General features: G+C 37.4%; 1 protein-coding gene across 7 annotated transcripts in view; it reads left to right on the top strand.

Moving 5' to 3' along the window:
- fstl5 (follistatin-like 5) overlaps positions 1–14660 on the top strand; it is a 147970-nt gene that overhangs the window by 76083 nt on the left and 57227 nt on the right. For all 7 annotated transcript variants that reach the window (XM_067519175.1, XM_067519171.1, XM_067519174.1 and 4 more), the window contains one exon: positions 3107–3227. In XM_067519175.1, coding sequence (XP_067375276.1) covers positions 3107–3227 — 121 coding nt within the window. The remainder of the gene's footprint in view (positions 1–3106; positions 3228–14660) is intronic.

Below are 14660 nucleotides of genomic sequence, written 5' to 3'. Positions count from 1 at the left end.
GGATTGTCAAGGCAATCTGCATATTTTCTTAACCTTAGTTGCCTGAGCCACAAGAGCAAAGCTTTCTTTATTGACAAAAGATGGATGTGTAAGATGACAAAGACTAATGCAAATTAACTTTGGTATGAACAAGCCCTCAAAAGAGTACTGCACAAGCAAATCACACTCTTATCGGCAGTTGAAAGTACAAAAGCATGGCTGCCACCCTTGTGGCCTAAAGGACCCTTTCTAATTGGAGCATTGTCTGATCTCATTTGAAATTCTAGGATTGAAATCCTTTACCCTGGCTTACTTGACTTGCTAGAGTGTGCACATGAAAGGGGCACAGGGAGCAATTGTCCCTGCCCTTTTAAAAAAGTCTTGGGTGCCCTTTTAAAATGGCAAATCAAAACTGCTTTTTTTCCCCCTTCACGCATTGCTCGTATCCATCATTTAACCAAGGACAGAATGCCTGAAATTATGTCATTTACTAAAGAAGATTTGTGGAGAGAGTAAACTGTCTTGTATGGACTGTGCTCTGCCATGTCTATGTAACTGTCAGACGCGAACATATATCAGCAATTTAGCTGCAAAAAGTTTGTTGTTACCTTGTTACAGGCACTTCCATTCCAAGACCTCCATTAATATTTGTTTCATTGTGCACTTTTAAATGCATTTTACAAAAGACTGCAACTGGGGGGGAAAAAAAGACATTTTTGAGGTTTAGGCCATTTAAAAAAAAAATGTATAAAAAAATGTTGTCTCAAGCTTGAGATTGAAAGATTTTCCTATTTGTTTAGTCAGTTTGTGTCGTGTATCCCTTTAATGTTTTGAAAAAGGTTTAGGTTTTTAATTTTAAAATAAGACTCAGAATAAGTGACGTCCACTAACGCAAAATAAAATATTGAGGCACAGAAGAGGTAAAATAAATGTGCAAATATTTCAAAAATATTCTCTTATAGTTTGTTGTAGTGCCAGGTCCAAGCCCGGTAGAAATTGGGGAGGATTGCGTCAGGAAGGGCATATGGTGTAAAAACTGTGCCAAATCAACTTGCGGACAATGATCTGCTGTAGCGACACTGAACTCACAGGATAAGCCGAAAGGACAAAAAAAAAAAAAGATAGTTGTAAAGTTACAGTAACCTAAAAATGCGTTACCCAATAATTCTTTGAATTGTGCTGCTGGAGATATTGGCTTGAAAAAGTTTTTGAGCGAGGTTCGTCCTTCTAGCCAGTTAGTTAGTCAATGATTTCTTCTTAAATACAAAGCAGGCTTCCTATTTATTATACATTGATAATGACTAATATAAAACTGTACCGAACATGGTGGGTGTAACAGAGTGGTAGACTCTACCGGAGCCACCTACATTTTTAGTTTTGTAAATCGATGCACTATTTCTTTTTGTTTGGTTTGTTTCCTAAAAACTAAACAAAGGAAGGAGGAGACAAACACACTTTCTGGAATTGGTGGGAAAATGACAAAGTAGTGTTGACAGACCATTTAGAGCCAACAGACAAAGTCTTTGTGAGGTTAAAAGGAAACCTAATAACTACGTGATCAGAGTCATGCTTTGTATATCTTGGTGTTCTACTTGTGAAGAACAGCCATAATCAGATGGAACCCTATGGCCTTTGAAGATAGGTCCATGCTCAACACGGATGTTTGAGACTACTGTGTACTGCATAATTACTGGATTATGAAACTAGACCCTGCGGTATTGAAACAAGTCTGTAATGTAAAGACGTAGTAAAGTACCTGCTAATTGTAAGATAAGTGTTCTGTCTGAGTAACTAGCCAATGTTCTACTGGTGCTGTAAATTCAGGTTTGATTTGAAACTGGCAGAATTTGCATTTTCAATTAACATTTCGGCTGCTTGTCCCATCAATGATGTGTCTCAGGTCATTTAGCTCACAGGTTCTTTTGAAAGCCAGTCAACATGTCGTTGATCCCATTTTAATGTGGTTCTCTTGGTACAGAGAAGTGACTGCGAAAATACAAAGTAACCACAGGAATCAAGGTTTGTGGGAAGTAAGCCAATGTCATAAAATATTTAAGAACTTGAGTTAAAGCATCAAAGCCTGTTCCTCCATGGCTCACCTACACTCACTTTTCTGTTATTTTTTTTTTACCTTCTCTAATATTTGAACAGCAATTTAAGCAACTTCACTGTGGCTAATTTTAGAACACTTATAAATTATAAAACACAGAAAGGGGGGATATTTATGTATTTCATTTATTTTTGGGGGGTATATATAGAAGCTGTTTTAGATTTTGTCAACCACAGTTACTTGATGCTTGTAGTGTTTGTTATAGGTGACTCCTAAAATTTAGGCAAGTCATCTGGGAAGGGAAATGCACTGATCCAATGGACGAGGCATGATGTATAAAGCCGTCCCTTGTGATCAGCGTTTTGACAGCTGATCTAGTATGATGGATGTTTTACTGCCATGCACAGGGTGTTGAATAGGATCATGTTTTAGCAGCATGATGATAAAACCTGCACAGTGGTTGGGGCCTTTTCAGCATCTATTGTGTCAAAACTTCAGCGAGTCACAGTTTGTCTAATAACAAAACTTGAAATTTTAAATCTCATACAGAGCCTTTATGAAGTGTGAAATATTATAAATATTAAACCCCACCTTTCTCTTCATGCCATGTAATTAATTAATTGTAGTTCAGTAGTACTGTGCTAACATGCAAAAACACATAGCTTCAGTTTCTTAGTTAAAGTCAGTTTGTTTGCACTGTGATTGACGGTAGATCTTTCGTATTTAATGTATTATTTATGTTACTCCATATGTAGTATGTTGCATCAAAGCATGCAATCATATAATCTACACATGAAAATTGCAACCTTTATCAACTTATTAACTACAAAATTAGTTAACTCAGTCTTTGGTTTGGTGTAGTTCACAGAAGCAGCTTTTTTAATGAAACAAATGCAGTTGTACTGCGAGACTGGATAATTGGGTGGGAGACAAGTAAAATAAAGTGAGCCATGGTGGCATTACAAATATCCTGCAAAGCATACTTACTTTTGCAAATTAGTTGTAAGTATAATTGAGGGGAAGCTGAAAGAAAACACTGACCTACTTAAACTGAACAACAATGCATTCTCGTTCAAGGTCATCAAGCAAGAAGGTCTGTCCAAGGATGTCTCTGAGTGCACGTTGTTTGACCTGCTTAAGTACAACGATGTCGATGATGATGAGCATCTGACAAAAGAGGAGTTTTACACAGCTTTTGGTGAGTACCATGTTTCCTTACCAGACAGTGGGATTTTAAAAAAGTGCTTTCCCAATTGTGACAATGTTGGTGGTGGTGGTGGTTGGGGGGGGGGAATAAAAATAACATTTGCATCCTCTGAGAAAATGTGGGTCAGATGTGACAGAACTGAAGTTCTCATCCAGAGATTCAGTCAGTACTTAATATTTATTTTCTTTACATCCTGAGATTTTGGTCACATTTTTTGATATGGAATCATTGTGACAAAGGTGTCCTCCTTAATGTAGAGACAACATTAAGTTATGTTATGTGCTGCGTTAGAGCACATTTCCTAATTAATTTTCACATCTTTTTACATACATTTGCTAATAAACAATCTTCTCTTCCGCCTGCTTTTCTTTTAATACCATACTAACATAACCTGTAACATGTTGAAATCTGAGGAGCAACAAGCTTGTTTCTAATATCTGAACTGTATAACTGAACTGCATTTCCTTAAAAACTAGGTCATTACAGTTATGTTATTTACTGTAAGCTTTACATAGTTTGAACTAAGTGTTGCCCACTGTGTTTTGAGTCTTCAGATGGACTCCTCCCCTTCCACCCTCCACTTATTTATGACAGGTGCCATGCTAAATCCGAGTCACACAAAAACATGTGCAGGGATTCTCTCCTTTTGTTTCCTCCCCATGCTCTCTTTCATGCTTTCTCCCTGCCTGACATTTTCAGTTAGCTCAATATCCTATGACAGAATATCTTCTGACATTTGGCTGGCTTGACACATCTACCACTGGGAGGGAATTCACAATCAACCTTCAACTCATCAGTCCCTTTTTATTTGAAGCATTTCTTAAACAGACAAAAAAGTAATGAGAGCAAATGGCAGCGAAAGAGTCTCTCACCTTCGCTGCTATTTTCCTCACCATGTGTGAATGTGTGGGAGCAAACCCCTTCTGGCAAGTCATGAGAAGAAAAGAATCCCAGCCAATGTGAGAGGAACGCTTTCCTTGAAGAGTTGACTTCCTCTAACCCCAGCTATTTCCTCTTCAGTTTTCAGAACTTCCATCAAAACTCCCCTCAAAAAAATAAGATATTTTATTGCAAGTTAATCTCTGATTCTGAGGTTTCTTTTAACCCGTCTCAATCGTCTCTTTTCCTTCTTTTGTCGTCTTTCTTCTTATGCGGCAACTAATCAGTGCGTTTACATGCACTTAAGTAACCAGGTTGCAAAGGTGGTTTCCAAAATCAGAGATTAGGGAAACTTGGTTTACTCACAGATTTCTTCTGGAGAACTGATTTCCCCGACTGAAAATAAAGCTAACAAAAAGTACTGCGTAAAAAATTGAAAAAGCTCGCTTTCCAGCACAGATTAGTTTTTGTTGTTGTTGTTGTTGTTGTTTTGTTTTTGTTTAGACAGTTCACAATGTGTATCGGCTGTGTCTCTCCACTCTCTGCTTTCAGAAAGCAGTGTTTCCTGTCTTTGTATAGTTAAAAGTGAGCCATGCTGCCAAAATAAGTCTGAAGTAGAGAAATTAAATTATTGCTCTGCTGCATTTATATGCGGATTTTCCAGTATCCAGGTTTCTAGTAGGTTCTGGTAAACTCCAGTTCCTGATTACCAGAGAAAGCTGGTTTCCATTTTCCTACATTTTGGACTGGATATGGGTTGTATTTTAAGGTGTGTATTTAAATTAGCTGATTCAATTAAGTGATAATATGCTTGGTACAACTGAAGTAGTTTTTGTGTCTGTCAACCGCTGAGCTTGACTTGATTTTCATGCTTTCTGCTGCAGTGCTTGAATCCATTTCACTTGTGTTCACCCAGTGCTGAATTTAGATGAGTATTTGACATACTTGGAGGTCATTGTAGTCCTCAGCTGGTGTCTTCATCACTTTATTCACATAAAACCTACTTCACTATGCTAAATGCTTAGGTGCCTCAAAGAGCCTGTGAGACAGCTGAGAAAGAGAGGCTGATAATAAGGTTACAGAAGCACTTTCTCTTGATACTAGCAACAGTATTGAACATTTCAATTTACTTCATTTAAGTTATGGTGCAAATAAGCAGATGCATTTAAAAACACAAATCTGTTTTTGTCGAAATACAATCACTTGTGGTCTAAGAGTTTTATTTAATAATATAAACTTTGTACGTTAAGCTAAATGATTTGATCAGGCCTTGTTAAACAAAGTTTAATTTCCTGAATTAGAATTGTTACCAGTAGCTGTTACTGATCGTTCGGGTATTGGACATAAAACACACAAGACTCAAGACCTGTGGCAGTAAAACAAGAACCTACCTGACATGAAAATTAAATTTGGACTCACATGATACCCCCCAGCTGACACATAGTCTTTTAAGTGAACCCCTCTTGTACAGATGAACATGAAGATCAATGTTCACTGATTACTGTGTTCAATTGTGTTCCTCATTGAGATACTTTTCTAAGATTTACACAAGGAAACAAATAGCAATTGGAAAAAGCATTACCTTTTACTGTTTTATTGAATTAAGTTAAAACAATCCTATTTATTGGGCATGTCCAATTTATATTATTACTGTTGATGTTCTTCTGTATACAGGTATAAAAGAACAGTACAACATAACACAGAGATCCACGGCATTGCTACTTATTAAATTTTTTCCCCTATTGTTCACTGGGTGGACCACAACACTGCTGCTGATGAAATACAGTCCGGGGCTTGAGTCATAGATGTGAGCTTTTATTTCACTAGCTTGTAGGTTACTGATGTGGCCAGGACCCAGCAATGCAGTGGAGCAACATGGACAGAGATCTATCGAATTATTTAGCCCTATACTGTAGATCACACTAGCAGGGCCTGAGGCAAAAATGCATTGCAAAGTTATAGTTTTTCAGTTCATTGCCAACATAATCTGCGAGTGGCAGCCATAAAAATCTATGCAAATACCTTAAGCGCTGTCATAAACTGAGCATCGTCATATAGTAAATCCGTTGATCCAGTGTGTCCAGAATTATGGTGCAGCTTGAAAATGAACCGCAGTAAATGCAGAATGACTCCCCATGAAAACTGCACCTGTCTGACTATGCTGCTAATAGGGACCCTTTGGACACCTTTGTGGAAAATTCAAAGCGTGGCAACATTGTTTGTCAGGACAGAAGATAAGACTTTAATGTCTATGCATTATTCATTCCTCTTTTGCATAGACTAGAAGGGGGTTGAGAATCAATTTGCTTCAGCTAGCAGTAAGGAAACTGTTTGGCAAAAGTGATGTCTTTTAATTAGATGATGTTACAGATATGAATGATGTCTGCCACACTACTGATAGTCAGTCCCCTTGTCATCGATGAATAATTTTGTGAATGATGGCCCACTGCATCATGGGTAAACAGATAAGGTATCATCTATCATAAAGTGTCATTAACCTTTGGCAGGAGTCTGTTACAAAACATTGGGGCATTAACAATACCTGTATGCACTATGAAGACAACAAAGTAGTATCATCACTCTGCACAGAAAGTATGTGAGGAAACAGTATTACAGTATAACAGACACGACAGTGACCTTGAAAGTACTTCCCAAAGGTTTTGTAAAAAATAAGTTGTGATGTAGTATAGTAATTGCCACATACAGTGTAGTTCAAACCCATGAGACTGAGATGCTACTTAGATCAGTAAGGAAATGTTCAGTTGACATGACTCAACTTCCATATACACGTGTATGACATACTGTGCATTCAAGGAAACAAAATCTCTTTCTTCACGGGACTAAAAATGTTATACAAGTGGCACAAAGGGAAAGAGTGAGCAGTCTTACATTAGTGGAGACTAATTGGATGTAAACAAGTTGCAGTGTAGTTTCTCCTATAGAAACTCTCTCTGTGAAAAGTAAATTTGAGTTATTGCAGTCACCAGCAGTGATGAACAAGTCACTGGGGTGTGCCATTGTTTTTAACTGATGTTGCTGTTTGACTCTCACAGTGCCTGCATCTCATCATTGCTTGGGGGCAGGTAGACTGCTACATTAATAGTGCTTGAGTCATGAACAGCAGCTGCGAACTCCCTTTTCAGATAAGTGTTGCTAGTGCCTAACCATTGTAAAGTCCAGCAATGAATGCTGCATTTGAACACTACCATAGTGTTCACGCACCGTTCCTTGATGAAATAAACACCGTTCACTTTCCACAAGTCTTACTGGACAGCAAGGAGTCCCTGTCAGCCCAAACAGTGCAAAGTCTTATCCTAGAATGCTGTTGCGTAACATCTTTCAATGAAAAACAAATCTAACTGATCTTCATTACAGGCTGGGTTTGTTGAACTCAATCTACCAATTTCTGTAAGATTCATTTTTTTAATGCATTTATTTTTATATTTAGTCAGTGCTGTATGTGACAACCAGTGTGTCATACATCCTTTCAGTTTGCATATGTTCTGCATTAATGTAACATTGAGAAAGGTATTTTATGTAAATGCAAAACAAAATATTGATAGTATTTTGTTTATTTAATTTCTTAATCCCACCCAATCACTTGTACATCACATTTTGGTTATAGAACATAAGGCACACTAAGTAAAACGCATGTGTTTACATGTGCCCATTTTAGTGCTTTTATAAAAAAAAATCAAGTTGTGTAATGCGCCAAAACAAGAGAGTTGGATCTACTTTTGTCAGTGCTGAGAGGGAGTTGTGTCATCTCCAGCAGACCAGTCAACATCTGTGATCACTGCCAAATAAACTAAGGAAAAGGTCATGCTCACAGTTTGCCACAAGTAATATCTCACCCTGAATAAAAGAGGGAGTCGGAAACATTGTACTCCTGGTGTGTTACCATTGAGTACATTTTATTTTAGCTACCATATCAGCGCCGTCCAAACAATGGACTATGTCTAATAGGCAGCTTAACATTAGCTATAATGAGTTGTATTCATTCAGACGCAAGGTTTTAACAGCTCATACACACAGGTAGACTGTAAAAATGTCCTTGTGCCAATGTGCTGTTGAAACCCTTTGGAGTTGACTGGACAATTACATGGTGCTTTACTGGTGTGCAGCAAATGTTATTAGTTTAAGTTCACCCACGAAATGCGTTCCTTAAGTGTCTACTCTTGCAGCTTCACACAGAAAAACAAAGAAATCATCCCTAAGAAATTCACCTCATAGATTTATACATATTTGATGCAGTTTCCTTTTAAAAGCATATTCAAAATGCCTCAATCCTTGTTGGGGCAACATTTAAACACAATAGCAGTAGCACTAGTTGTCCTTACTGCTACAGTCATTATCCTCATTTTAGCTTGTTCCCCAACTGTCATGTAGCATTTATTTATTTAGTGCACATCATTTAGACGATATACAGTAATGACTCTGATTGTACTTTTCTATCAAGTAGAGTGGTAATTTTGTCTGTGCTGCACTGTGGGACAGATCTTACCACTATTTGTCGTTTCTTGGGTGCCAAGATATTGATCTGAACCCCGAGACCTTCTGACAGGACACACAGCCAGAAGATAAAGCTCTTTGATTTCTGCTGAGGCTTGAAACCTTGGAATGCCCATTAGAATCCTGAGGGACTGGTGGGAAACTAAGGCTTTGTTCACGTTATGGGGTTTTAATACTAAATTGTTACGTTTGTAAGTGACATATATGTTGCTCCAGGGAGAACACTGCTGTGGTCCTAAATTGACACACGTGTACTGTTAGCTGAAATGTTAGCCACATGCTTACATAAACCCCGACCTCACATGTGAGACAGTGACATCGCTTAGTTTCCACAAAAAACTGCTTGATTACTATATTTTTCCCTCATTATTAATTTTTTTGGTTTGAATAGGAAGCTTCTCCATAAATATGTAACATTCACCTCTCAATTTAACCTCCACATTCTCAGTTGTTAATCTCTCTTATTTTTACCAGACTGTGACATGCCAACTCTAACTGATAGGTAGAAAGAGAAAAGCTTTGAAAAAAAAAAATGCTTAAGAAAACTTTAATCTTGCGTTTCCAAGTCTGTTGTAATTCCTGCCTTTGCAAGTTTTGGTTGACTTGCTCTCTACATCTGTAAATATTACAGACATCCAAACCAATAGGCAGTTGGTTTGGATGTGAAAGCTCCTTTCATTAAGGAAGGCAAGTTTGATGTTATTCACAACCCCTGGTATAGCAACAATTAATGGACACTCAGGCTCTTACTTGTCAAAAACCCTGCTAAAAATTCCATTCACAAGCTGTGAGAAGTGGTGTTAAGTGTTTCATAATTCATGGTTCATTCTCCAACATGTGGCTTTTCTATCTGCAACATGTCTTAGAGAGATTTAAAAGATCTTGAATTACCTTTTTTTTTTATTCTAATTGATCCTCAGTTGAAGTAAAAGAGCCAATTTTCTTAACAATTCTCAAAGGAGGTATTGTTCTTTCCCTTAAACTTGATGACAAATGGGAGGCATTGTACATGTAAAATAATTATATATTTGCTGTGTTTTTATGTTTTTGCTTAGAGTACAAAACCTTACTTAATCAGTTTATTTATTTCAGGAATAAAAGGCCATTGGGTCCAAAGCTCTACAATACCCCTTTACTGCAACATAAATGACCTTGTACTTATTATTCCATAGTGAATATAAGATGCCAATATCAATGCATGCCCACTATCAATACTAGATGACAAATTATTACAAATGTTATGTGTAAGCGTGTAATTCATTCAGACATTTCCCACACAAATCCTCATACAACAAGCCATTATGTAGAAAGTGTTTTTTTCTATCTGAGAAATTATGGGGTGAGTCTTAATACTTTCCATCAGTGGTAAATTATACTACCTGCCTGTTTCTAGCGCCAAATAATGGCCTGAGCGCTTAAGCAGGATTAATGATGCTTCCAACTGTGTATACTGTAGATGTAAAGTAACGTTTTTGTTCTATGATGGATTTGCACTGAGACCATATATTTAGCTCTGTTTTCGGCAAATGCCGCGTACCACGCATCACGTTCCCTCTCTCTCAGATGCTGATTATGAATAGATGTAAATGTTCACATGTTGCCCGATTGTAGAGTAACCATAAAAATATAAAAGCCCTCTAATACATGTTTTTCTTTTCAACATCAAGCTGTACAAACATAGTATTATATTTTCTTGGGTAACAGTGATGTGGCATGTAAATAAAAAAATAAAATAAAATAAAAATCTAATAGAAAAATAAAACTTGAATAATATTAGAATAACCTTTCCTGTAACCAGCTTGTTCTTTATGAAAAAATGTCATTTTCATCAAGATAAAGTATCGATCTTTTGTTCAAAATAGTAGTAAATCTATTTACCAATACATTAAGTATTACAGTATTACATTTTTTCTGTAACCACTCTTGTATAACAGGCAGATTACAGCCTCACACCAAGCTTCAGGAAAATCACCTGATGCCTAACAATTACTCACTGACATCATTTTATGTAATAACCCAAATTTCAAACCGTATAAATTATAATAGTAATAGTCATTCACACAGTTAGCAGCAAAGTTATTAAAGTCAACATCAACATTAAATTTAGATTCAGATAGCAACTCTCTATTATTATGAGGACGATGTCTATACGACTGTTTGATCATTTTTTTTCCCCTTCCACAGTTGTCGTGTTATTAACTGGCCACGCCCTACTTTTAGGATGTATTACATAAATTTTTAAATCTCTGCCTCTCAAAGATGTATTTATTCAAGTCTTCCGAATCCTCTTTTCTTCTGCAGTGCATCCAGAAAGTATTCTCAGCGCTTAACTTTTTCCACATTTTGTTATTTTACAGCGTTTATGGATCAAATTCATCATTTTCCTCAAAATCCTACAAACAATACCCAATAATGACCTTGTGAAAGATCTTGAAATATTTGCGAATTTATTAAAAGTAAAAAACGAAAAAAATCTCATGTATTCACGGTCTTTGCAGTGACACTCAAAATTCAGCTCTGGTGCATCCTGTTTCCACTGATCATTCTTGAGATGTTTCTAAAATTTGATTGGAGTCCACCTGTGGGAAATTCAGTTGGTTGGACATGATTTGGAAAAACATACACCTGTGTATATAAGGTCCCACTGTTAACAGTGCATGTCAGAGCACAAACCAAGCCATGAAGTCCTAGGAATTTTCTGTAGACCTTGTATCAGGCTCCATCGTTCGTAAATGGAAGAAGTTTGGAACCACCAGCACTCTTCCTAGAGCGGTCAACAGAGAAGGGCCTTAGTCAGGGAGGTGACCAAGAACCCGATGGTGACTGTGAATGAGCTCCAGTGTTTCTCTATCGAGAGAGGAGAACCATCTCTGCAGCACTTCACTTATCGGGCCTGTATGGTAGAGTGGCCGGACAAAAACCACTCCTCAGTTAACGGCACATGACAGCCATGACATGAAGGACTCTCCGAACAGGAGAAACAAAATTTTCTAGTCTGATTAAACAAATACTGAAATCTTTGGCCTTAATGCCAAGTGTCATGTCTGGAGGAAACCAGGCATCACTCACCAGCTGGACAATACCATCCCTACAGTAAAGCATGGTGGTGGCAGCATCAGGCTGTGGGGATGTTTTTCAGTGGCAGGAACTGGGAGACTAGTCAGGATGGAGGGAAAGATGAATGCAGCAATGTACAGAGACGTCCTTGATGAAAACCTGTTCCAGAGCATCTTGACCTCAGACTGGGGCGACGGGATCTTTCAACACGACAACGACCCTAAGCACACAGCCAAGATAACAGAGGAGAGGCTACAGGACAACTCTGTGAATGTGCTTGAGTGTCTCAGCCAGAGCCCAGACTCGAACCCGGATTAACATCTCTGGAAGGTCAGAAAATGGCTGTACACCGTCATTCCAGATCCAACCTGATGGAGCTTGAGAGGTACTGAAAAGTAAAATTTTGTAGAGGGTTATATTTATGTTTTATTATACATTTTTATTATAAAGATTTCAAGCAATCGTCTTTCACACTTGTCATTATGGGGTATTGTTTGTAGACCTTTGAAGAAAATAATACATTTAGACCTATTTTGAAATAAAGCTGTAACATAACAAAATGTGGCAAAAGTTAAGTGCTGGGAATACTTTGTGGATGCGGTGTAAATTAATTCTAAGCCAAATATTTCAATGCTTTCTCTACTGAAGAATTTTTATCCCACCACTGTGATGGTTTAGTTTTGGAGAATGAATTGGCACAAAGAAATCTACCTGTTTCATGCCAACACTCAGCCAACATCACAGCTGTTATTTTAGGGCTTTCGTCCAATGTAATGAAAAGGCTATTACAGAAATCATAATTCAGCAAACATGACTATCTAGAAGTTGACTCTCACCATCGATTTTCTTTTTAAACCGTATCTAATGAGTTGCATATAAAAACACTGATTCATTTTGTTTTACCCTAATGATACAAAGTATAGGAAAGTGATCCAACAGGCCACCACTGAGGAGCTCAAAATTTTTAAAAATACTTAAAAAGCTCACTGGATACTATAATATTATCAATCATACTGTGCCTAGGTGCCTCAGTTTCTCCATTCACAAATAAATATTAAAACTGCGGCGCATATGCAAAAAAGTGGGCCATATGGTAACATTGTCTTTTCATTTTGCTGTTACATTTACCAAATAATACCAATATTCAGAATCATCATATTGAATACAATCCATTTTATTACAAGATCTCGAGCAATGACAATATGTGCATTATCTCCAACCTGCATTAACAGACTTGGTGTGACCACCAGGTCTACAAGCACTCACTGCACTTTAACTGCAGAAGGAGGTCTGGTGGGCCTCACAAGCAAAGGGTCAGTACTCATGCAATAGAATAACAAACTACCTAAATCTGCATGCTTAGCAGGTTCATTCCAAGGATTCAGGAAACTGTTGAAGGCCTAACCTCTTCTGTAAATTAAACATTAAAACAAATGTTTTTTTGGGGGGGGGGGCGTTGTTTTTCACTGACTTAGCTTTTTGCTTGCTTTGTACCTCACTTGTGAATCACTTTGAATACATGGCTCAACATAAATGTGGATATGATAATGCAAATGTACATACATGATATTTAGGACACTTGCTGCTGATGAAGGTGATACATGACAAGTATTTTCCATTGTTACAATTAACCATCCCGCTAAATATTTGCAGAAGTCTGCCATCATTAACTGGTAGCTTTCTGTCTTTGAGGATTCATTGAATGAACACCCCAGTAGTGCCTACAAGTCATTGACTGGTTGAGTGTAAATTCACAGCAAACTTCTCTCAGAAGGTTTTTTTTTTGCCCTCTTACTGAGAGATGTTCAGTGTGCTTTTCTGGCTGTCAACTTGTTTAGCAGTTCTGTGTAAACAGATTGCTGCATTCATCCTCTGCTCTCAACATTTACCATCACCTGTCAAAGGTGCAGCACCATTTGCAGCCATGCAACTGCTCAAGTGTGCTTTGATGGTGATGCTGATACAACACTAGTAGAATGCACTGACTGCGTTTTGCAGCATCTGATTGGTGCAGACACTAACTATACAACCCTCTTTACCCACAGACATGCATGTCCTCTAGTTTATACAGTCTGATAGTCCTAATACATACATTCTGAGACATAGTCTGATCTGTGATGGAAACAATAATTCACATCCTTTTTTCTGCTATAGCACAAGTACTCGAATGTACCTATTGTGGAAAACCACTAATGAAAACATCCTTACTACAAGTTATCCATGATAAAACTTCTCCAATTAGAGCTCCATTTACACTTGTTTGCATAATAATGCTGGGCGTCCCTCATGATCTTTCAGAACAGCTGCTTTAGAAAATGACTTGAATATGATGAACCAGAGTTAATGCACTCACTAAGGCCATTTGTTAATGTTTTACAGCCATCTTGATGTTTGTAATATTTGTGGGAGGAGAGAAGAAGTGAGTAATAATTATCCTCTTGCTCTTTTCCTAATACCTGTAATTGGTGCATTTTTAAGTGTGTTTAATATAATGCTGTAAAATCCCAATTCTTTTTCTTCACTACTGTAGATGCAGTAAATGTAACTGGAGATGCTAATTCTGAAAGACTACTCACTGTGGCTGTGCCTATGTTATTTCTCTTGAATTTGGACTGTTCTAAACATTAGGAAATAATCTCATTTAAGGGGAAAAGCTCATTTGATTTGACATCAAAGGTAGTTCTGCCTTCAAAAGTGATGCCAAAGTTCTTCAACCTTACAAATGTACAGATGTAGAGTGACTATTTCAGGCAGTGCCGACCGATATTAATTCTTTAAGAGATGCTCAGATCTTAATTATAAGTATGTGGAGTTAAGATATTGTACATCACATTGCATTTACTGTTTTATATTTGTCTTGTTTTCTCAGTCTATATTTTAATAAAGCACATAATGCACCAGCACACTGGTTGGATGAAATTTTAATGGTTTTACGGAGGCAGTTCACAGACACAACGCACACACAAATTAAATGAT

The sequence above is a fragment of the Channa argus genome, chromosome 10 (genome assembly GCF_033026475.1).
Source record: "Channa argus isolate prfri chromosome 10, Channa argus male v1.0, whole genome shotgun sequence".
Lineage (NCBI taxonomy): Eukaryota > Metazoa > Chordata > Actinopteri > Anabantiformes > Channidae > Channa > Channa argus.
The sequence above is the reverse complement of the archived record's forward strand: the minus strand, read 5'-3'. Positions and strand labels throughout refer to the sequence as shown.